The sequence below is a fragment of the Sylvia atricapilla genome, chromosome 4 (assembly GCF_009819655.1).
Source record: "Sylvia atricapilla isolate bSylAtr1 chromosome 4, bSylAtr1.pri, whole genome shotgun sequence".
Classification (NCBI taxonomy): domain Eukaryota; kingdom Metazoa; phylum Chordata; class Aves; order Passeriformes; family Sylviidae; genus Sylvia; species Sylvia atricapilla.
In genome coordinates, this window is record NC_089143.1 from 26263435 (window position 1) to 26288457 (window position 25023).

Genomic DNA, 25023 nt, shown 5'->3' on the forward strand with positions numbered 1-25023 from the left:
AAGAATGTTTCAGTAGTTTTCATACTGGAGTGGAAGAAGCAGCTGGATCCACATTCCTGGCTGTAAAGCCCAGTATTGCAATTCCCAGTTCATCGTGATGGATTGAGTAATTCCACACAGAGGAATTATCTCAGTGTTTGGAAGGCAAAGGACTGTACAATTGATTATTTTTGTTTGATTATAAATGCCATCCAAAAATAATGCCTGTGCTCAGTCACTGACATGTGTGACCTCTCTTTTCCTTCCAGCCCCTCTGGAAATCTCTTTGTGTTGGCCTATTTTGGCCATGTGAATTTTCAGGGAGATGGAACACGTATCAGTGATGTTTCCACACATTTTGGTGAAGAAAAGAATAAACATCGATCAGTGTTAGTAGGGAGGGGAATGATAGAGGTATAATTTTATGGGGGACAGCAGCTGTGTAGTGGTTAAAATAGAAGGCTGGGAGCCAGGTCTTATCAGTTTATCCTCGGCTCTGCTGTAATCTTCTTCTTATCATTAACCTTGCATTAGTCCTTTCAGTGGCATGCCTCCCTCCCCCAACCCTAAGCAATTTAGGATTGTTGAAGATGGAATTTTGGCCTGTGTTTTTGGGTGGAGTGTTCATACCACCTTGCTTTTGGCACCCACCCTACATAGCCATCATCTCTTTTGCAGCCAGGGAAGAGAGGTAGGTGTCACCCTGACCTTCTTTTCATTCTCTGGACTTGGGCACTAGAGTTAGGTTTCCAAAGTAAGGACTGTTTAAACTTATTTGTCAGATAACACTTGAAAGCACAGAATTCTTCCCAGTGTTTATAAACTTTTCGTAAGTAACTAGTGATTTATTCTTATAAATAATATCTGCAATGAAATGGTTTTAATTCAAAAGGGCTGATTGGTGTTATAAATTAAGATTTTCTTCTCAACTCTGTATAGTGCAGGACCCTCATCATTGCCTCACCAGGCCAAAATGGATGGATGCAAAAATATGATTTTCAAGGAACCTTAATATGTGTGACATCCACTCCATGTCTGCAGTACACAAGCAGTAAATTCTTTAAATGGGGTCTGTCTTCTGTGCTATCTGTGAACACTCTCTAATATACTGGGACCCTGTCTCTAAGAAAGCCTTGATGCTAGCATTAAAAAATACTGGGAAATATTACAAATTTGTTCTGGGCCTGGAACAGCTGGCTGGTGATTGCTGTCTTTTGGAGGCTGCTGTTTCATGCTCAGAAAGCGCTGGTGACAAGGCAGAAGCCTAACCACTCGTCTTGTTCTCTGATTTCTTCTCCGTTACATCCTTTGCAGTAGCAGATCAAGACTGTGACCGCAGACTGGTGCCTGTGGTACAGAGCTCTCAGGGCTGCTGTCTGTGTGTGCTGGAGCATTCTGATAAAAACAGCAACTTCAACAACAACAAAGGAGGAAGGATTGTTTTCTTGCCCCCTGTGGAACAGAGACCTGAAGTCAGGCGGGAGGTCCTGGTGTCTGGAGGAGTCAGCATGGCAGAAAGGCTGTGATTGCCTTTGTAATGTAATTGTTGTAATGGCAGGCCAGGGAATTGCAGTGGTTGAGTGAAAAACTCCAGCTGTTTCTCCTTGTGGTTCTTTGTGTGGTTGCAGCAGAAGCTGGAGCATCCCCATGTGCAGATGGAGCCACGACTGAGAATGTGTCTCAGATGACTTTGTGAGCTCTGTGGGCAGCAATAGACCACAAGGAGCAAGGAAGAGCTGCACTTTCAGAAAGGCTTCTCCCTCCACAGCATTGTGGGAAGTGGTTGGGGAAGGAGGGGGTGAAGGTTATAAAGCAGGAGCAGATCTGAACCAAATATAGAGTCACAGGCACAGAGAAGAGGAGGAGAGAGGTGAGTGTGGTAGGCACAGGTCATATCCTGCATGAACTCAGAAGAACTCCACAATTCCTCTGTATAGATACAGCCAGAAGAGAATATTTCATGATCTTCAAGGACTTCTTTTTCACTAATATCCTTTTCTGTTGTGTGTTTTCTTTCTTATCTATCATATCATACTCCCAGAGTTACTAAAGGTCTCTTTGAGAACTACATGAGCCAACTTTGGCAAATGGAATTGTAAAATCTATAATTCAGTTAAATCATTATAGTTTTACATGTTCTGAGGTTTGAGGCTGGAAGGCTGCCTGGCAGAAAAAGAGCTGGGAATGTTGGTTGAGAGCCAGCTGAACATGAGCCAGTATGTGCCCTGGTGGCCAAGAAGACCAGTGGGATCCTGACATGAGTCAGCAACGGTGTGGCCAGCAGGACCAGAGTAGTGCTTGTCTCCCTGTGCTGGGCACTGGTGAGGCCACATCTCAAATCCTGTGTTCAGTTTTGGTACCATCACTGTAGAAAGGACATTGAAGAGCTGGAGCATGTCTAGAGAAGGGCAGCAGAGCTGGGAAAGAGTCTGGAGAACAAATCTCATGGAGAGCAGCTGAGGGAGCTGGAGGTGTTTAACCTAGAGAAAAAGTGGCTCAGGCAGACCTTCTCAGTCTCTACAACTCCCTGGCAGGAGGATGTAGCCAAGTCAGGCTCTTCTCCCAGGTAACAAAGACAGGATGAGAGGAAGTGGCCTCAAGTTGCACTAGGGGAAGTTTAGATTGGATATTATGGAAAATTTCTTCATGGAAGGGTTTGTCAGGCATTGGAACAGGCTGCCCACGGAAGTGGTTGAATCGCCATCCCTGGAGATATTTAAAAGACATGTAGATGTGGCCCTTAGGGACATGGTTCAGAGGGATTTGGCAGTGTTAGGTTTGTAGTTGAAATCAATCATTCTATGGTTCTATGAAATAGATCTTCTTTCTCTTCTTCTGAGTGGCTATTCCACAGTCAAGGAGATGCTCCTCTTGGGAAGCTTTCACATATGTTCAATTTAAAGGCTTTCATTTTTTGTCTCAGTTTTTTTTATGTATTAATCCCTTTATACCCTTAAAATAGCCCACTTTTCTGAAGTTCCACCTCTCCATGTGTTACCTCTCTAAGGAAATGCATGATCCCTTTCCATACCAAAATTTTTAAATCAAGCCCAAGCAATAAACCACAGCATTCTTTATGCAAGAGTATAGAATGGGGGTATATCCATGTTGGTCTCTCAGCAGAGATTGCAGTATTAAGGAGGAATTGGTAGTAAAAGGTTTAGTCCAGGTGCTGGTAGCAGCACTGAAATGCTGCACAGCAATGAAAGATTCTCTCTGGGCTGCTGAAACTCTCAGTGGAAGTAGGATTGGTTTGTCTGTGCTGTTGGAGCTCAATTGGTACCAGCCTGTAAAATAAACTGGTTTTCATAAGTCTGTGCTACCCCATAGTCCCCCTTTTTCTCATTCTGTGGAAGAGAGTTGTTGGCCTCAAAGCTGTCATCTCTGATTATGTTCACCTGTGGTTGAAATGTGGGATGCAGCAATAACCACCAATCCAGAGCTTTGTCACTGACAGGTAACACAATGGGCCTGTACATGGTCACATCCTAGAAATGTGAGTGACTGATGCAGCTCTGGCCAGAAGCCTCATTTCTTCATTACGCAGCCAGGGCTTTTGTCTGTTGCTGGTGGAGTCTCTCCAGTGTTTCAGGAGGCAGGTGGCCTGCAAATGTTCCTTTTGCAAAGCATCCTGCTTACAAGAGATTCCCCGGGCCTGAAGTGAAATCCATGAAAAGTTTTGCGTGGAAATTCTCATGAAAATGGCCAGAGCTGAAAATACCAAAAAAACCACCAACACATACTTTTTTATTTTCATTGTCAGAAAATTCCAGTTTTAATACCTCTGGTTATTTTTGGCCCAACTGCAGTCGAAGGCAGTAGGTAGTAAAGTCTCCAGTGCCTGTCGCAGAGGGAAAATCTCTGCCAGTAACCTTTTACTTCATGTTGGTTTTATTGTGAGTTCTTCGGCTTTAGTTTGATTTTGGGTATTTGGGTTTTTGTTTGCTTGGGGTGTTGTTTTTTTGGTTTTGTTTTTGTTTTGTTTTTGTTTTGGTTTGGTTTTTTGTGGGTTTTTTGGTTTTGTTTTTGTTTCAGTTTGGTTTGCTTTGTTTATTTGTTTTTTGAGAAAAGCAGAGTGTTTCTTGACTGTGCACTCCTCTGAGTTGATTTCTACTTTTCTATCTTGAAGGGTTTCCTCTGACTGGACCCAACAAGAGGAGTTTCCTCCATGAGGTCTTTTTTATCCAAATATTCCTGGTACCTTTGCTTTCACTGAACTCTTCCAAATAAACTCTAAACACATTTCCTGTCTTTTCATAACATCAGCACTGTAAATACAGTAGGTGATACTGTTAATGTAGGTAGGAATTAAGGAATGGGGAGCATGAGATGGAGGGTTAATGAAGGATCTACAAAAACTATTCAAAATAGTATCTAATATTTATGTCGGGTTTGTATCAATGGGATGAGTTCACTGGAGTTTGGGCCTGTCTGCCTCTGGCAGGAAACAGAGTTCAGAGTGGACACTTGCTAAATTAGACCTCAGTGATGGTGAAAAAATTCAGGATTTGTCAAAGTGAAGACTTTTCATCTTAATCATTTCAAGTCACCCTTGGGATTGACCTGTCTCAAGGGTCCTGAAGCCACAGTTCAGGCCTTGCAGAAAACACAAAACAAGCTGAAAAAAATCACGAGAACTCAGAAATTAATGTTTTGCTCCTCTTTGCCCAAGATTTTAGAGTGTATTTGCACAGAGTTCTTCAGAATCACAGATGTTAAGAGTTGTTATTCAGTAAAAAAACAACCCCTGTATTTTAAAGTAGTGATTTCAAGGTCAAGATCATGTTCAAGGTCCTCCAGAAACATCCCAAATATCACAAGATGAGCAATAAAACCCTGTCAGCTGGCAGTGGTAGCTCTCAGATGGTGTTTGTGCTGGTGTTTTTCCCTGGCCATTGAGGGTTAATACCAGCTGAAACTCTAATGAAACCTGGAGTGTTAATCCACATTAAGGAGATCTGGGGAAAGCAAGCGCCTTAATCCCTGTGATATCCCAGAGATAAAGCTGTTGCTGCCTTCCTACACATGTACCTCATGAACCAATCATCTGGGCATCAGATAAAACAGTCAGGATAGCAGAACACTCCCAAAACCAAAGGACACTGATCTTTGCCTTGTGTTTTCCTTAAGTTCCAGCAAGTGTTACAGGAAAACCTGAATGCATCTGAGATAAACTGCAGAGACCTACTTTTTAAGATTGCAGTTGCTTTTGTGTGTGTTATTCACCATCCACGGCACCTTCAAGGCTGGTGAAAAATAAGTCAAATCTTTTCCTTTGAAGTTTATGATCTAAGTTTTCCTGGTTAGGCTCAGCAGAACAAATTCTGATTTAACTCCTAAAAAGGCCCAAGATCCACCTCCCACAAGCAACCTGAATTGCTCCCAGACCTTTGCAGCAGTGAAGGACATTGGGGAGCAAATATGACGTGCAGATATGATGCGTCTGGGTAAATGCGAGAGTGAGTGCCTAAACCCAGAGTTCAGAGAGATTTCTTTCATTCATCCTTGGGAGAAGGAGAAGGCCTCATTATAATTGTTCAAGCCTGACTGGATTACATCACTTTCCCCCTCATTTCACTCCCTCCCTACTTGCCTCCCTCCTTTTATTTACACCCCTTGTTCAGCAGCAGTGTGGAGTAGGGGCTGCCTTAATGATGGATGCTGATCGCTTCATTCCCCACTGCCCCCCCAGCGCCTCCCCCAGTGCTTTGAAGTGTGCTCAGGTCTCAGGCTCCAGTTCAGAGGTCACTTTGTTTATTTATGCAAAGCTGGCTCATCTGTGAAATGGGGCTTTCAAGGCCTCTGACATCAAAGACTCTAAAGCTGGTCCCATCAAGTCAGAGCAGGGACGGGCCTTGCATTATAACAAATTGAAGGAACTTGGTGAATCATAGGGAAATATGATGGGTAGATTTTTGCTTCAAGAATTGGGCTGTTGTTTTGACTTGTGGTTGGATGCTCAGCACATGGTATTGGCCTGAAAACCAGTCGTACCCTCTCAGCTAAAACATGAAGCCTTCATGGAGAGCCTGTGGGTAAATAAAATTTGATCCTGACTTAGTAACATTCTGAATATTTCCCATCAGTTGCCCTCAGAGCTGGACTGTTACTCAGAATTTTCCATGTGCTTTAACTTTTAGGAGAGGGAATGGAACAATTCTGCTATGGTAATAAACAGTAACCATATCCCACTGATGTGGCAGACTTTGTCCCATAGGCTCCTCAGTGGGCTTTGTCAGTTGATGGAGTTACATACAGAAATCCCTTTCCTGGAGAAATCCAGCCTGCTTTGGGACACCCAACTCTTCCCCAGCACCACCAGCATCTCAGTCCTGTGGCATTTCAGACCTAAAAGCCAGCTTGGATTGAGATTCTGAAGCAAGGGAGAGGCAATGGCTGGAGAGCAGCTGAGGGTGATGCCACTGGGTGACATTCCTGAAGAGTGGGCTGATGCCTCTGTGTCCATTCTGGCCCTGTTTTGCATGGCTACGTGTGATATTTGGAGGGGAAGGCCCTACACGAGTTTGTCCCATGTCTCCAAGTCTGTCACCTGACACGATATTGGAGCCTTGCCCTTCGGGTTTCTCGACCAGCCAGCATGCTCTGTAAGACCATGGAGCCAAATTGTACATTAAGGACACTAAATCATGTGTGTGTTTTCTTAGCATCAGATACTCGTGACATAAAATTAGTCAGTGATTGCTTTTCAAGGCAGGTTTTCCACTTCATCTTCCAACTGGCTGCTATCCTAAGCGTGTGATGCTGTCCAAGAAGTCCAGTGCAGGATGACCTTCCAATATAGGTCACAGAAAAGGGAGCTTGTAGGAGACTTCAGCAGTTCATCCTTCTTAGCACTGCCTCTCATGGTAATCTGCTGGCCCCAAATTGGGCAGTGCTGCATAGCTGGTCCCTGCTGCCCTTTGACTGCAGGCCTAGTTTTCTGTATGTACTTATCACCCCAAACTGCCCACCTCTGTGGAGAGCTGACAGGAGCATGAATAAGCTATCGGATTATTAGGTAATTTCTGAAGTATAGCTAAGACTCATGATCTCTGCTACTAACTCACCATTATGTATGCTCCTCCTGTATATCTGAATGTGGCTTCTTTCTCCAGGTCCTCTCTCTGTCTAAGAAGATCCTGCCAGGCCAGTTGTGTTTGTGACAGTTGGAGTGAAATGCAAACAGCAGGTTTTCAGATCTGACACTATTAACCAGGCTTCAGACTGAAGGTTTGGGCTGAACCAGATGCCTCTGAACTTTCAGGAAATTCAGCTTTGCTTTCAGCATCACAGACCTCTGTAAAACACTATAAAAGTGTTACTCTACCCTTGGAAACCACTTGATATTAAAATTGGAAAAATAAGGAAGTTCTTCTAAGCAGGGAGAAACAAACTCCATGCAGCCACAGCACTGACTTTGATTGAGGCAGGTGGAAGTAAATATTGATGATGTCTGAGTTAGACAGGAGCCTTCCATCGTCAGGGTGTTCCTAAGTTATTTCTCTCCCAAAGTAATAAAGCAGCTCTTTTTTGGCTCTTTGTAACCACAGGTCAGAGCTTAAGACACTCACCCAAGGTGCAAGAGGGGAGATTCAAATCCCTCTCTGAATGCAGCAGAAGAGAGACCTGACCCTGTGTCACTGACGTCACAGATTAGCACTTTATCATTATATCTGGCTACTCTGCTGCCTCACACTTTTTAAGTTCAACTGCAGACTTAAGGGCTTCCGGCAGTCTTCCCCAAATGAGCTTCATCCAGTTTCTGGATGTCACGAATCAGGTCTTTTTGGTATAGCTGTCATGTGTAAGTTTGTTCAGATACAAGGAAGGTAGGAGCCCAGTTCACTGCACATTACAGCTGGAAGGGTCTCCTGTAACATCCCTCACCTCATGAGCAGCTCTGGGGATGGGAAGGGGCAGTTTTGCTCTACAAGAGTTTCCATGTTGATGGCATTTCCCCACCTCATGACTTCTGCTATTGTTGTTAATGTTACCACATTCTCAACACATGTGAAGCAAGTCCCAGCATATCTAAACCAGTGTGCCTAAATATGCCTGCAGTTATTCATTTCCGTCTTGCTCTTCCACCAAATCATCTATTCCATGGCTCAGCATGGTGGCATAAGTTATCCTGATCTCTTTCCCCAAAAATGTTTTTTTCTGGGTTTGATAGGTGACTCCACAGGTTTGCAGTTCGTTGGGCTAACAACAGATGATGCATCTTCAAAGGATCAAATGGATTCAGAGCAATTTTCCTTACATCAAAAGCTTGGCAGCAAGTCAAGAGGTGTGGAGTCCGCAGTCAGTGGTTGTGTGTCAGCAGGAGGAGGGCACAGGGGCTGACTTACTGTAACATGAGGCAGCAGCTACCCTGCATCAGTCTGAGCAGGATTAGGGTATAATTGACAGAACATCACCACTTAAACATCATAACCATTTTTATGATATTCAGCAGTTAACAATGGACAGGAATCCCACATCTCTGACGAGTTTTTCATCTCCATACTATACATTTTCTAATTGTGCTGAGGAATTTACTATGTTCTCTTGTCAGACAGCATCAAAGAGTTCATTTATGACACCATGGATATTTATGAGAAAAACTGTGGAGGTGCCAGGAGATAGTCAATTTGGTACTTTGACTGAAAGGAGACAATGTCATATGCAAGCCATCATGTATAATATGTATTTTTGTATTCCTTGCATTTGATTTGCCAAGGTTGTAAAAATACACATACAAAATGCAGCTCAGGAGGCGCTGGCCTCCTCTGTAACAGGCTGTAGAGCCTGGATGGTGCACTGGCACTCAGGCTCTCTGTGAGACTTGGTGTTTCCTGACTGGGACCTGTTTCACCCTGCTGCCCATGGTTTGGGCTGGGAGGTGGCTGAGGCACCCAGGAAAGGCTCAGGGTGTCCATGGGCAGAGGGTGGCAGGAAGTGGCATGGGATAGTCAGCTGGAGGAGCTGCTGAGGTTTGAGCATGGCACTGCAGCCCAAAAAGTTTTCTTTTCCCCTCAAAGTGACAGCTGTACATAGCTCCAGGAGAAACTGGGCTGAAGTAGCCAAAAGGAGAAGAGAAAAATCTCTCAGGGTCGTGGAGGAACAAAGTCACTGCAGCCTCTCTGCTTAAGGGGCAAGGCTAATGAGAACAGAGCATCTGTTGGCATATAATGCCTTGTTGCTGAAGAGATTGGATGATTTTCCAAAGTAGCAGAACCTGGGGTGAGGATTGGCTTAAAGACACATTTTTCTCTCTCAAAGACTGCACTCAAGTTTACACACTGAATACTGTTTTAAGCACATACCAACTTGTAAAACAACAGTAAAGAGAAGTTTTACTATTTGTACCTTTTTGAGGTGACATGCTTATGTATAAGCTGAGAGCAGTTTTCCCTCTCTATTGCAGAGGATACAAAAATAGTCCTCTCTTTTGCTCACAACACCTTTTTCTTATGAGTGTCAGGAGTTGGGCATTTGGAGGGATTCCTTCCGTAACTTAGATGTTTCCAGTTCTCTTTGTTTGGGTCTTTTACAGTGTTCCTCACTGAGACTTCTCCCACCCTTCACCTGATCTGTCTCTGAAAATCAAATATTCACCCACTTCAGTGCGCTTTAGGTAGGAGCTGAGAAGCTCTGGGTCAAGACTGTCACCTCAAATCCAGGTGCCCTCTGGGGCTGTGCCACCTTGTAGAGCACAGAAGCCATCTTAGAATGTGTTTTGCTGCACCATCCTGTGAGGGTGCCCCAAGTGCCTGAGGTGGGCCTGCCTCCTGGTGTGAGCCACTGCTGTGTAAAAGAGTGCTCAGAGCTGAGCACTCATGCACTAGAGGTCAAGCTGGGGGAGGAAAAACTTTCACATGTGGTTGCTGCAGAGGTGTGAGGCCACTGGGATCACCCAGGTTGTAGAAGGAGGCTCAGGACAGTCTTCTGCCTTCTTGGCCCTCCTGGAGACCTCTTAGGTGGCCGTATCACAGTGGCAATTTGAGGTGAGGGCTGCTGAAGAGATGGGGGTTCCACCTTGTAGAGATTTCTATTTCTATTTTCGATTTCTCCAGGGCAGAGCTGAGATTTTGGTGCTGCTGTGTGGTACTGATATAGACAACAAAAGTGATGAGGGACGAAGTGGTGTGTTGATATAGGGTGGATGGGTGGTCTTAATTAAAAAGAAGTATACACAAGCAGCTTTTAAAATCAATATTGTTTTTTACCAGACATAAATTTGCATTCAGTATCTCTTGAGAGCTCATTTGACCCCAGACCTTCTTGTTTTTCTGATCTTGTGTGGAAGTTGAAGGGTGAGTTAATGGCCACAGTCATACTACTGGTGCTCTGTATGACTGATTACATAAGTCTTCCCCTATCTCATAGGTTTAATTATCTCTAATTTTGATTTATACCATTATTTGCATAGATGATACCACAGATCAGCTCCTTCTAAGGGACAGCAACCTGTAAACATAAACAAGGAGGCTTTTGTCAGCTGTTACTGGAACACTGATTCAACTCCCATTGATTTGGTAGCCTGCTGAAAAGCTCATAAAGCAGAAAACTAAATTGTTCATTAAACTGACCAGGCTGTAGGTGCCAGGATGTGGGTGCCTACTGTATGCTGAGTTTGCTTCAGCTGCATGATGTCTCCAGCAGGAAATGCAAACTCTTGTTGTTGTCCTGTTGTGCTTCAGGAGACCTTCTTAACATCTTCCCTCTCCTTCACAGATGATGCCAGCTCAGGAAAGGACAGCCAGATGCCTGAAGGCTCCAACGGAGAATATGAAGATCATTCTGGGAAGCAGTGGGGTAAGGAGCAGTGTGTGTTTTGTGGTTTTCCTCGGTCCTTGGTTCAGTGCTGTTCACGTGGCACGTTTCTCAGCTGCTGAAGGAGAGGAAAGGCAGAGCGACTGCAGTGAGTTCTCTCTACATATGGTCAAATAATAAACAGAGTGTCAGCTGAATGTGTTGGTGTGAATGGATCCCATCCAAGGGTCCTGCAAAATGCAGCCTGTGGTTGGCTCTGGGGCCCCCTGCCATTTTCCCCAGCATGGTTCTCCCTTGTATTTGTTTTTCTGGGCAGCAACTTTTCTTCTGCATGTGCAGCTATTACAGCTTTCATAGACTCCCTATAAAAAGCATATTGACTTTTACAGCAATATTTCCAAAAGTCTTCAGTGCCAACATAACATTGCTCCCACTGAGGGCAAATGGGAGGTCTGACTTCACTTCAGGAGAATTAGCACTAAGCCAAGATGAGTATTTTTAAGATCACCCTCTCTTTCAGACACCTGCCTGAACTTCTCCATTCCATGGACTGTTCAGGCATAAGGTTTTGTTGCTGTTGCAGAGCTGTGGGGAACTGCTAAAATCTCACTTGGAACAGGCTCTGAATCACTGCAAAACTTGCAAGCCCAGTTTGGTCCAAGCACCCCTTGAAGGACAATAAGTTGTCAGGCTGATGCCAAACAGCTTTTGGCCATTACTGACAGGAGTGTGATGTGAGTTTATGAGCTCAGTGGATGAAGCACAGCATTTCATTTAGCTTGTGCAGTACATCCCTCTCTTTAATTTCATAATAGACATGACTTTGTACCACATTTGTGGCCAGGGAGAACCTCACAATAGTGGTAGGGGTGGAACCAGACAATTTTTTGCTGTGTGAGTCCCCAGCATTTAAGCTGAGGCCAGTTTTTTTCAGGAGCTGGCAAACAGGAATGTGATGAGGTGTGGTGTCGTCCAGGCTACACTTGAATTACATGTTTATCTCAGACTGAGCTTGTTTGGGGAGAGAAAGGTAGCCTCCACTCATTCTGGAAAGGGATGACAACATTTTAGAGCTGGAGGAAGGGTGTCAGATAAACTACAGGTCAGGAGTACTTCAGGAGGGGTTCAGCAGCTAATACAAAACTGCCACCTCTCCACTTTTTTATTACCGTTGTGCTCCTGGTAGAGCTTCTGGGTAACGGATCAGTACAACAATACAATAACAATATTATGAAGAAAAGATGTAAGCCCTAGTACAATTATTAGGCATTGACAATCTCATATCAGATTGTGTCTCTCTGTACCGCCCTGGCCCAGTCCATTGTGCTGCAGAATGTTCCTCAACCTCTGCTTTTTCTTCTTTTCATCCCTTCTGTCTCCTCTCCCCAAGCTGAGAAATGCCTGGGGCCAGCCACGCACCCACCTAAGCCCTCTCCATCCAGCACTGTCCACCAGTAAATTGCTGGTGTGAGCTGGAGTGCAGGGAGGGTGAGTGTGTGTGCAGGTCTCTGGAGGATGATGGGTGAAGAGGCAGGTTGTGTTGTCACAGTCCTGGGCCCTTGGAGAAGTGAGAGAGGAGAAGCATGGTGAACAAAAAAGCTCCTCTTTACTTTTCACCTACCATCATGGAGTGGTATCTCTGGGGAGAGCAGGGAACTGATGTGGGGAAAAACAGAGACCTCCATCCATGTCTTCCCACAGCTGACTGAACTCTTAACCAGAAGACTTGAAAGTATTTCAATACATGCTCCTATTGGGACACTTTTTTTGAAATAATCATAAAAGCCAGAAATGGTAGTGACTGTCACTATACAGAGGTAATGGTGGCGCATCACAGTGGACAACATTTTTCAGATCATCACCTCACTTTGTTTGAGCAGTGTCTGGCAGGAGCCTCAGGGACTGATCCATGCCTCTCCACAGGGAGAGGACACCACTGAATTCCTTCACATGTCTTTGTGCTGACAGGCTTCCATTGCATTTAATTTTCATTAGCTTTGCATAAATCTTCATGGTAAAGAGCATTTCAGCCATGAACTCATACACAACACTGTCTCTTTTTCTCCATCCACTTGTGTTTTCCCTTGCTCTTGAGTGGGACATAATTTACACTGTACAAATGTGTGGTTCATATTTATGAAGTAAATGCCAAGTGATGTAGAGGAGAACAAGCATGTGAATAACACAGAGGCACTTTGTAATGGCCTTTGCTGGCACTCCAACAAGCACAACTTCTGTAAATGGAACAGATTTGGGGACAGACATTTAGCATCAACTCAAAAGAGACCTTTTCTGCTTGTCTCTCACAGGGCTGCTTCTCTGCTTCTCCTGCTTCTCCTCTTTCTTCTCCTTTGTGCTTACTGGGTCTCTTTTTCTCTCTAATGTGTGTGGTGTGTGTCTCTCTCTCTTTCTCTTTTTTTTTTTTGTTAACTGGCTTTTCTAAACTTGTCCAATTCAGGCTTTTGTCAAGGAAACATTCAGGACTGTGTAAATGGGATCTGGTTTCAGCATATTGCACACAGCCTGGAGTAGCTTTTGAGACCACATAATCGCTTAGCCTTTTTTAAACAGAAAAAGAAAGAAAGGCTGAAAGATCCAAAGAAGTGTAGCTTTACCTGTAGTTTGGTATGTATTTGGGCAACCATGTGTGAAGAGTGAATGCAGAACTCCAGACTCATGGGGGTCACAGTGGGAGCAAAACCAGAAATGTTAAAGACCTGCTTTTTTGAGAGTGGAAAGAGTTTCTGTCTTAAAATGCCCTTAGTGAGCAGGGATGCCAGCAAGCCCTTCTAAGGGTTTGAAGTCACTCACTTGACTTTTCAGTCTGCTGAGGAAGTGTGACTATCCTGGCTCCAGCTTGCTCTTTGGTATGTTAGTCCCAGCTCAGGAATCCTGCCCATGAGGACCTCCCCTCTACTTAGACCTGGAGTTCTTGGTTTCAGAGTAAATTACTGGGGTATTACAGAGTAACTGTTCAGACCCATTGCATGGCTCATTCCTGACCTCTCCATGAACCTTGCAGACGTTTTCCCAATTTCCACAGTGACAGCCCTTACCAGCACATCTCTCTCGGCTCAGACTAGAATTTGGGATGTCGTTGCCCACAGTGTGCAGCTCTGACAGGGTTCATTGTCAGGGAGGGGACTTGTCTCTGCTGTGAGGGGGCCTCCTGCAGCAGATCCCAAAGGGAACGCCCAGCAGTTCAGGCACCACGACCTGTGGAGAGGGTTAGTATGTCACACTTGCTGCTCAGCTGTCACGGCAAAGACTTGCAGTGCCGGAGTTACTCCAGTTCATTGGATTACACATGAAAGCCTCTGCATGGAGAGCAAAGCATTTCTGAGCAGGAGTTTGAAATAACATGAAATGGCTGGGACCCAAAATGACAGCCAAGGGGGGCAAGGGAAGGCTGTGGAGACAGATGGTTTCCCTACAGAAAAGCACTCTGCGGAGGGGGGTGTGCCAAAGGGTGTCCTCTTCCCAGAGGGAAGGATGTTGGCCAAGGCTGCAGGAGGATGAGGGCTAAGGGCTGTGCTCACAAACCTCAGAGGGCAATGGCTGCCATTCCCCAGTGCTTGGAGATAGGAAGCTGCAGACCAGCCTCTTCCATTCAGGAAAGCTCTGCTATAATGCACATCCCAGAGCTTCTGGCCCTCAGCCCTGGGCAGCAGGGTTGGCTGTCAAGTAGGGAGTCTCACTAGGCCATCCTGTAGCTGGCCAGGGAATGCCTAGAAGTGCTTAAAAAGCATGTGGATGTGCTGCTTAGGGACATGGTGTAATGGTGGATCTGGCAGTGTTAGATTAATAGTTGAACTCAAAAACCTTAGAGGTCTTTCCCGACTTTATCGTAAATTCTGTGATGGGCTTAGTTGGAAGTGCCCCGGACTGTCATTGTGTAGTTGAAATAACTGTGAGGAATTTGTTATTTCTTTTAAATTCTTCAATTAATTTCAGATTCTGCCAGCTGAGGGCCTTGCATTTTGCTAAGTTACCTGTCTCTGCTCTTAGAAATATTGGTGATTTCTTTGGTAAGACAAGATGACTGGCTGAACCCATGCTTCTATCCACCAGCAGCTACTGCTTCAGATTATCTAGTTTTGGAATGGACTGGCATAGGGTATCCTCTAACTACAAACTCACAGAGTTTTATTGGGTCTTTCTGTTTCTTTGTTCGCTTCTTTGGACCATTCAACATGAATGTTTTGTAAATTGGAGCAGAACGAATTGCATACATTTAAGTTCAGTTCAATGTACAAAAGTCTGTCACACTTCTAAGACTTTCCTATGTGTTTAAAAGATACTGACTCTTCTTAAATTCCAAGAAAGCCACTGAGAACCAAGAGGAAAACATCTTCAGGAAATGAAGCTTCATGTGACAAGCAAAAAATTGAGAAAATGGTCAGTGTGACAGGAATCTGAGTTTTTCCCTTTGGTCTTGGCTAAGGAGTTTGTGGAATATGGTAACAATTACAGTGTGATTATGGGGCTGCATTTTGCCTTCAGCTGCAATAGCGTGATTTTGGTATTATTTTGTGAGATGGTCTGGTGCAATTGCCCTGCAGACACAGAAATTCTGGGGTGTGCTGTGCAGAAGGTTAATGCAGTGGCCAGAGCAGTCCAGTCAACATTCAAATGCATTGGGCTGGGTGGTGAATCCCTTCTAAGGCAGACAGTTTGAGCTGATACGAGGGAGAGTGATACACTGGTATGTATGGGGCTGCCTCTCAAGCAAATCTGGCCATAAGACTTAACAACAGTTTCCTTCTTTGCTCATGCCCTGTGCTGACCACAGTCCGTTGTGATGCCCTTTGCAGCCCGGCCCAGGTTCACTCAGCCTGCCAAGATGAGACGGAGAGTGATCGCCCGCCCCGTCGGCAGCTCCATCCGCCTCAAGTGCGTGGCCAGCGGCAACCCCCGGCCTGACATCACCTGGCTGAAGGACAACAAGCCCCTCACTCCCCAAGAGATTGGGGAGAACAAGAAGAAGAAGTGGACGTTGAACCTGAAGAACCTGAAGCCAGAGGACAGCGGGAAGTACACCTGCCGGGTGTTTAACAAAGTTGGGGAAATCAACGCCACCTACAAAGTCGAAGTGATCCGTAAGTGCAGCTCTGGGAGGGAGAGCACAGAGGGGCCTTTGAAAGGGGACTGAGCCAGTCAAGACAGCGTGGTGGCAAGGATGCAGGGTTGATGGCTGGACGTGGAAATGGGGAAATGCTAAAAACATCAGAGAAAATATTGCTGAAATTCTAGAATGAACCTGAAACCTGGGCAAGACAGAGTAGTAAGAAGACAATTGAGGAGCTGAAATGAGGACAGGTGGTTGGGAAACAATCATTTCCACAGGCACCTGCGTGGTGAAAGTCATGCCCAGTTCAGTCTTCTACAAGAGAGTCAATTCAAGGACAGACTGAAAGCTCACAGAGAAAGCCCTTTCAAGTACCATAGGGGAGGGGGAGAAATATTAATCTGAGGAGAGCCCAGATTAATATGTCAGAATGGATGAAACCAGTCAATTCAAAATTTAATCTAGAAGTTTCCCAAGGGAATTAGCAGAAATCTTATTATTAGAGTGACTAGCCAGACAAGGCTTTAGGGCCAGCTTGTAAAAAACATTTGGCCAACTGAAGGTCCAGGCAGGTACAAATGAATTACTAAAAAAAATCAAACCCAAAAAGCACACACTAGGATCCTGTCTGTATCTTTAGATGCCTACATAGCTTTAAAGATTCAATCCTTAGAAGATGACCTGTGGGGGATTACCCTGCATTCTGGTGAGGTAAATTGTTCTTCTTACTCTCCAGCTATTCTGATTCTTGCTCTCTAATCTTCTGTTTCCCCTGTTATTGCTGAGGATAATTATACTCAAATCCTTCCCAAGTTTACCAGAGAAGAGCTCTTATTCTTGAATCATTGTGCTTTGCCTATGACATCATCATAAGTTGTCATGGAAATGATTGCAATGTTGCCAACTCAAGAAAGAGGAGAAGATGAGCTGAGTGGAGGGAAGATTGAATAGCCTTCATTAATGAGGAGCAGGGGCATGGAGAGCTATTTCCAGCCACTTGGAAAGCATGTTGTTTGTCTGTGCATACATTTTAGCATGAGAAAGTTTATCCCACTGTGAAAGATCGTTCTTAAAGGTAAAGATCTGTTCTCTGATAAATCCTTTCTCTAGAATCACAGGAATTAAAAGCACATGTGGGAAGCTCTGTTGGGCTCTGAAGGCACAAACCTGCTGGACATCTGGGATTGATAAAGATGCAGCTGTGTGGAGACAGTAAAAACATGTGTTTACACTAAAACCAGGAGCACAGGCAGGGAAATGAATCAAGCCCCATCCTAATGGCAGCTGTGGCATTTTCACTTCATCAAAACCAGACAGCACCAGGAACAAACCCCTTTCTGTGTCCCTGTTTATCTTGGTTTTTATCAACTTAAAGATGTATGTAACCTTTGTTTTCATTAGCTTTTGCTGGCTAGGAGTGAAAACAGTAACCAAAGCTGGAACCAGAGTCAAGGAGATAAGGGCATTAAGCAGTTTTCAGACATCTTTCTATTTTAACATCATTCTGTGGAGCATTACAGGTTTTATTCAATTTCCTCCTGTTTTTCCCCCCTGAGCCTCCACTCCTAAGTCCTGCTTATCTGAGTCTCAGTCTCTCCGGCTGTGTTTGCTGCTCACAGTCCCAAGGCAAAGCCTACAGAGACTACTGTGGTATTTTTGTTTCCTGAGCACATCTTTAGAGCCCTTGGTATTGAACATATCCTGAGTTTTTGAAAGAGGGTCCATTGTTCCTTCCCCTCACTCCAAAGCCAGTGCTGGTGGGAGCTGTTTTGTTACATGCTCAATCCAACAGTGTTTGCCATCAAAAGGAGTTGATGATTGCCAGCAGTTACCACCCACTGTGATACCATAATTTCTCCTGTGCCTAGGATAGAGGTTTGCAGTACCTCCTTGTCTGGAAACTGTGACTGATTTATCTGATCCTAGCACTAAAAAATATCCAAACATTCCTCAGAGTGAGGCATACATTTTTCCTTTCACTTTATGTGGTGTTGACACAACCTTAGACTTACGATCATGCTGGAAAGGATGGTCATGTGAACCTCTTCAGTTTGATTTCCTTTCCTCCCATCTTGCTTCCTACCTTACCTGAGACTTGAAGCAAGAAATAATTTGTGAGAAAGGAAAGATTTTGTTACTGGCTAGAAAAGCATAAGTCTTCTGATCTTGTTCTCCACAATTTTTTTTTCAAAAGTGAGTGTGGTGATGATTATACCAAAGAAAGGAATGATAAAAGCAGGGAAGTGAGGATGAAATGAATGTCTTCCTCACTGGTAGTGCCTGTGGTCTCAGCTCTTCCAGTAGTTGATGACATTGTATGGGATTGCTCCCAGTACAGTTTGGTCCCCATGGACACCTACAAGGCCCAGCTTGAGAGGTGACAGGTATCTCCTGAAGGACTCCCAGACCAAAGATGAGAATATCCACAGCCTGCCATCCTCTGTGAAAGAAGGGGTCTTTTTCCCATCTGATTTTGTCTGTCCACAGGGAACATTTGAGAAGGCCAAAGGGAGAAAGAATATGTCTCACCCCACCCCTCACTATTCCCAAACTGGGAATATCCACAAGGTGTGGGTCCTTAACAGATAAGTGTTAGTAAATAATCTGGTAAAAACCTGAGGTTGTATCTGAAAACACATAAAGGCTCTGTCTTACTCACCTGTAAACTGCAGCCTGCTGGTCATGGTGGTAAGAGACACATCACAAAATCTCAGGTAGGAGAGTTGCTCAGTGTGCAGAAGAGGGGGATGAAGAAAATCTTCCAAAATATAAGGGCTCAGAGAGAAACTATCCTTTTCTTCAGGTCTGATGCAAGTAGAAAAGGAACTTCCTTATTATAAACAGGAAGATTCAGGTTGAGCATGAGAACAGACTCGTGAAAGCCTCAGACAGTGGAGGAGTTGTTTGGAGAGACTGGAGAGCATCTACGATTGGAGGCTTTGGCAGAGGCTGGCCAAACGTATATCAGGAGATGTTTGCAGAAATCTCAGCCTGCCTTGGGGCAGGGCGTTGGACTAGACTATGATTTTCACAGAATTCACAGAATCACTAGGTTGGAAAAGATCTTCAAGATCATTAAGTCTAACCCATGCCGTAATAGCTCAACTAAACCATGGCATGGAGTGCCATATCCGGTCTTTTTTTAAACACATCCAGGGATAATGACTCCACCACCTTCCCAGGCAGGCCATTCCAGTATCGTATCACTCTTTCTGTGAAAAACCTTTTCCTAATATCCAACCTATATTTCCCTTGGCACAGCCTGAGACTGTGTCCTCTCGTTCTGTCAGATGCTGCCTGGAGGAAGAGACAACCCCCACCTGACTGCAGCCACCTTTCAGGGAGTTGTAGAGACTGATAAGGTCACCCCTGAGTCTCCTTTTCTCCAGGTTAAACAGCCCCAGCTCCCTCAGTCATTCCTCACAGGGTTTGTGTTCCAAGTCCCTCACCAGCCTTGTTGCCCCTTCTGAATGCGTTCAAGTGTCTCTACATCCTTCCCAAACTGAGGGCCCAGAACTGGACGCATGTTGCATCCCTCCTACACCTCTTCCCTCTGTTTCTGCAACTGCAAGTTGCTGAGGTTGGCAGACACCTTTGCCCATGGAGCTCCCTGTGTTTCTGTGCAGAGAGGACGAGGTCCAAGCCCATCCTGACAGGGACACACCCCGTCAACACCACGGTGGACTATGGTGGGACCACCTCCTTCCAGTGCAAGGTCCGCAGCGACGTCAAGCCCGTCATCCAGTGGCTGAAGAGGGTGGAGTACGGCACGGAGAGCAAGTACAACTCCACCATCGACGTCGGCGGGCAGAAGTTCGTCGTGCTGCCCACGGGAGAGGTCTGGTCCCGCCCAGATGGCTCCTACCTGAACAAACTGATGATTACTCGAGCCAAGGAGGAGGATGCAGGGATGTACATTTGCCTCGGGGCAAACACCATGGGCTACAGCTTCCGGAGTGCTTTTCTCACAGTCCTGCCAGGTGAGTTGTGACATTTTTCCCCCTCTCTGTTATCTGTCATCTGCATCATGGTATTTATTAATTCAGCTACTGATGCCCATTGGTTCCCTGGCTCTCTGTGATGCTGTGCTGCTTTAGGCTAGCCCAGTTCTGATAAGAATGAATGGGGGACTAAATCAGCCCTGATTTAAATCAGGGCTGAAATCCTGTTGATGATATTTCCTTTTCTCCCTTTCTGGGGAATAACCACAGAATCACAGAATGGGTCAGGTTGGAAGGGACCACAGTGAGTCATCTGGTCCAACCACCCTGCTCAGGCAGAGTCAATCCAGAGCACGTGGCACAGGATTGTGTCAGGGTGACTCTGGAATATCTCCAGGGAGGGAGACTCCACAACCTCTAAGGGCAATCTATTCAGTGCTCAGTCACTGCACTGTAAAGAAGTTCTTCCTCATGCTCAGGTGGAACTTCCTGGGCATCAATTTCTGCCCGTTCTTTGTGTCCTGTTGCTCAGCATAATGAAGCAGAACCTGGTCCATGCTCTTGCACCTTCCTGCAGATACTTTCAGACATTGTTGAGGCCCCTCTCCGTTATCCAGGTGACATAAAAATTGAATTATCTGGTCCTGTATGAAAGAGGAGCAAGCTGGGTAAAGATAAGGCAGTTGCAGACACTAAATCACTTCAGCGATAGGCTGCAAGATGGGAGAGGGGAGCTGAACAACAACACAGTTTGCAACCTCATTCCCTGAAATTCCTCCTTTCTCTTGCCCTTATTTATATTGCTTTTACTGGTAAAAGGAAACAATGATACAGGCCCATAAAATGAGAGAAGAATAAAAACTGTCTGGATCACAAGGAGATGAAATGAATGAGTGTGAAAACCAGAATGATTGATTAGTTAAGTTTTTACCCAATGGTCCTCTGGGGCCCCTGTACCAAACTCACAGCTGCTGCCTTCCCTCCCCAGACCTCAGAGCTGGCCACATCCAACTGAGACTGTGACATTTGTTTGAGACACACCATCCTTGTCATTTGCTGGTCATATGCTCCTTTGTCTTCTGACTATGCATCTGATAAACATTTTGTATTTAGGACTACACTAACTGAAAGGCCTGTAAATACCAAGGAAGAAGCAGCATGGGTGGGATATAACTCAAAGCCTCTGGTAGTTTCTGACCTATGAGAGTCAGGGGGAGACTTTCCTTGGATTTAAATGGAACTGTATTGAGGCCTCATGCCAGAACCAGAGCCTGCAGGGCTGTTGTTGTTGGCAGTGATGGAGAAGGAGAACCCAGCTTGCCTTAATATGTAAAGATGTGGTTGTAGAGCCGTGAGTTAAAAAAGACCGTTTTGCTTGTAAATCTACCAGATTTGACATTGACAGCTCTGAGGAGCATGGATGAATATCAAAACACTTTTTTTTCAGCCCAGCATAGGATTTCTGCCAACCAGCATGAAGTCTTCTGTTTTCATGGTCAGCTGATGGGTCAGTTCTCTGATCATGTCATGTTTTTAACAGGGGGCTGGACCAGACTTGCCTTCCAGCCTATATTATTCTGTAATTTCCAGTGCTGAGGAATCAAAATTTTGTCAAATGAGGTCAAAGTATAGGTCCTCCTAACTTCAAAGAGACCACATGGTGTATATTTAACATTTCAAACTACCCATAGGATTATTTTTCACGGAGAGAAAAAGACATTAGTGTCTTAAAGAAGTTTAGCTTAAAAGTTAAGTGATACATAATTGAATATAACGTACTGAATGATTAAGATAGCCTGTGGTCTTTTTAAGTTTTCTGGGTGTCTCCCTGCAAGTTGAATTCTGTGCCTGGGTATGTTTCAAGGCATTGGATATTCCAGCTGGTAGCTATGTAGACAAGGATTTTCATAGCTAGAATCCTACCCCAAGACTCCTTTTGGGTCTATAAATCAGATCAGGCTGAGAAACTGGAGTGGCTATCCAGGGATAGCTACTGACTGCCAACTGCAGAAAGATAAAGGAGGAGGTAGTTGTGCCAGATGATGTCTAAAGCATCTTATCTCCTCCAGTAGCTGAATTTACTGCCCTTGAAAAGCCAGCAGCAGCTCCAAAGAGACTGGTGGAGGTAGAGCCCATTTGGTGTAGAAGCTGGGGACACACTTCAATGCTGAATGAACTTTTCATTTCTCCATGGCTTGGGAACCAAGGAGGGGCCACCTGCTCACCTACATTTTTCCCATCCTTAAGCCTTCCCCCCAGCCACACAAGAAAGTCAAGACAACATCTCCAAAACCCACATTCGTTCTCCCAAACATGGTGAAGCATTGCTGGGTAGCTCCAGCATTGCTAGACAGGATTTTTAGAAAGTGTCTGAAATCCTTGCAGGCAGAGCTATACCTGACAGATGTGGGTGGGCAGTGTTCTGTGGCTCTGTGCAATCTGATTACGCCTCCTGGACTGCTGACAGTGAGGTTATACTGACATGTCCTGTGTTGTGTTGTTCAGTCTGGGCAGCAAATCCCATTCTGTCATAGAGTGAGTGTTAGGAAGCTCTCTCAGGCTGGCTCTTAGTGTGCATCCATTAAATCTTGGATAAGAGAGTTATAAAATCCCCCAAAGACTCCCCTCCTGACCCCTAAACTGGAGAAAATGAGTTGCTTGTCCTTCCAGGAGCACTGAAAAGCAAGGCAGTTACCAAACATCATGTGCTAGCTTGATTTCTCCCTTGTTACTTGGTCTGGCAGGGTTGCCAGACAGCCTGTACAGCAGCCAGCCCAAGTGTGACATCTGTTTTGAATCCGCTTTGCCTGCACTTAATTAACTCTTTCTGTCTCTCCCCTGCCGCCGTGCCCAGATCCCAAGCCTCCCAGTGCACCTGTGCCCCCTTCCTCAGCCAGCAGCCTGCCCTGGCCCGTGATCATCGGCATCCCTGCCGGGGCTGTCTTCATCTTCGGGACCATCCTGCTGTGGCTGTGCCAGTCCAAGAAGAAGCCGTGCTCCCCTCCGGCCGCCGCGCCCGCGCACCGCCCGCCGCCGCGCGACAGGATCTGCGTCTCCCAGCTCCCCGACAAGGACTGCATCTCCTCCATCAATTACGAGGAGTACGTGGCCCAGCAGCAGCATTTACTGTCCCAGGGGCCCGCCCTGGCCCCTGCCATGGCCTCCAAAATGTACCCAAAGATTTACACGGACATCCACACCCACACCCACTCGCACGTGGAAGGCAAAGTGCACCAGCACCAGCACATTCAGTACCAGTGCTAAGGGTGGGCCCCGTGTACAGCGGCTCGTTTGGGCTTTTCCTCGTGGTACCTCAGCAGCAGAGACTGCTCCAAGTCAGCTCGCACTGCCAAGCAACAGGCAAAGCAGACAGAAAAGGTTATATATGTAATTTTAAATATATATATATACATATATATATAATTGTATATGCGTGTGTGTATGTGTGTATATATATATGTGTATATATCTATATCTATCTATATAAATATATATATAATAGAGAAAGACAGAGAGAGAAAAGAGATTTTTTTTTTTTAATTATTGCAATCAGGATGTAGCCAAGGAATAATGAAGGAACTCCAATTCTGTCTCCAGCAGCAGAGCCTTCCTGGATATTTTAATCAAAGTGACAACAAATGAGATAGGATACAGGGATGTGAACCACCACCTCCTTCCTTGTGTTACTGAAAGGAGCAGGAGGAGCAATAGGTGTGTGTGGTACTTTTCTGGATGGGCCTGGATGCCTGCTGGGCATCACTTGTTCTGGTGGGAAGCCCCCAGAGCTGTCCTGCTCTGAGTGACTCGAACTCTTACGTACTTGAGGCTTAGTGCCGAAGCACCAGGAGACGTAACCAGTTCATCTCTTCCAGGAAAAGAAAATAACACAAGAGGGTCTGGAAAAACCAATTTCTGTTCACAAGGTGAACTGCCACATGCTTCTCTGTCAGCACAATCAGCTAACCAAGCTGGTTAGTTCAGTTTCAGCAAGGTGAGGGCATCTTTGTTTCCCATGGGATGTTCTGCGGATCAGCTCTGCGCCCCTGGTCTTAGGACTCAGTGCCACTGCCAGGAAAAAGGAAAGAAGGAAAGAGGAACATTGTACAGAACACCTTTATATTTATATTTAAGAAATAATAATAATTAATAATAATAATTGAACTGCTGATGGTAAAGAAAGCAAAACACACTGTCCTTCTCTGATGGCTTAGAGTGACAAGCTACTGGATTTTCTGCATCAATGCAAAATACATGAAAGCATTAGAAAAAATAGTAAGAAGCAAAGAGAGTGAAATAATCTTGTAGGAAAAAATTGCATTTGAGAGATATCCACCTAGGTTGTGTGTGGTTGTCCCCTCCCCTCAGATACCACTTTGTAAGTGATAAAACATTGCAGTTCAAACAATGGTAAAAACAGAAAGAAAAGAAAAGAAATAAGGACCATAATAAATACCTATATGGACTGGGAATGAATCCAATTGCAAAATATAAAACCTTTGTAATTCTATATAGAGTTTAAACAGAAGTCATGTATATTTAATTTATTTTGTTAAACAAGAAAAAAATGTATGATATTTTCGTCAAAACAGGCATTTCTATATGTATTTTTGATCAAAGAAAATAAAGATTTTTTTTTTCAGGTTCTGTAGATGCCATGCTCAGAACACATTTGATGTAGCATGTGACCAACTGTGCTTCTCCTAGCCTGGAGGCCACCTGTCTCTATGCCTTTTCACACTAGCCAGGTATCATCTCAGGTGCTGCTGGTGCCATCCTGTTCCATCAGAAATTGACCTTTTCCACTGTCTGTATTCTGACTGTGAGGGTCTGCAGTGGCCAGATCACTTCTCATGGACCCCAGCCATCTTCAGTAGCAGAGTTCTTCTCTCACAGGGAAAGCTGTTTCACTATGCATTTCTGGGTGGGTGGTGAGGAGGATGAGTCCTTAGTTTTTAAGCCCAGACCTGCAATGCTTTGTTGGATTGGGGGGTTGTTTGTTTGTTTGTTTGTTTGCTTGGATTTTTTAAGAAAATTTTGTAAATCAGACCATAATAACTTGTTAGGCTATAAAAGAACTTTGGCCTCAAGGTGCTTGGAAGGGGAAATGATGAAATGTAGGTGAAACACTTAATTTGTAACTGCAGCTGCTTTAGGAGCCAGGGGAAGGTAACCTGGGGACAGTGAAGACAGAACACAGGAGCTTCAGGGGGGCTTGAACCTTCCATTTGCTGCACACCAGAGAGAGGCACCTAGCTCTTCAGGGGCCAAAATTTTCTTTGA

At 45.0% G+C, this 25023-nt stretch overlaps 1 protein-coding gene across 3 annotated transcripts in view; it reads left to right on the forward strand.

Annotated features, from left to right (window-relative positions):
- FGFRL1 (fibroblast growth factor receptor like 1) overlaps positions 1 to 24684 on the forward strand; it is a 166673-nt gene extending 141989 nt beyond the window's left edge. For all 3 annotated transcript variants that reach the window (XM_066317321.1, XM_066317323.1, XM_066317322.1), the window contains exons 4-7: positions 10696 to 10776; positions 15549 to 15833; positions 19429 to 19782; positions 22598 to 24684. In XM_066317321.1, coding sequence (XP_066173418.1) covers positions 10696 to 10776; positions 15549 to 15833; positions 19429 to 19782; positions 22598 to 23007 — 1130 coding nt within the window. In that variant the 3' untranslated portion in view covers positions 23008 to 24684. The remainder of the gene's footprint in view (positions 1 to 10695; positions 10777 to 15548; positions 15834 to 19428; positions 19783 to 22597) is intronic.
- The last annotated feature ends 339 nt before the right edge of the window (positions 24685 to 25023 follow it).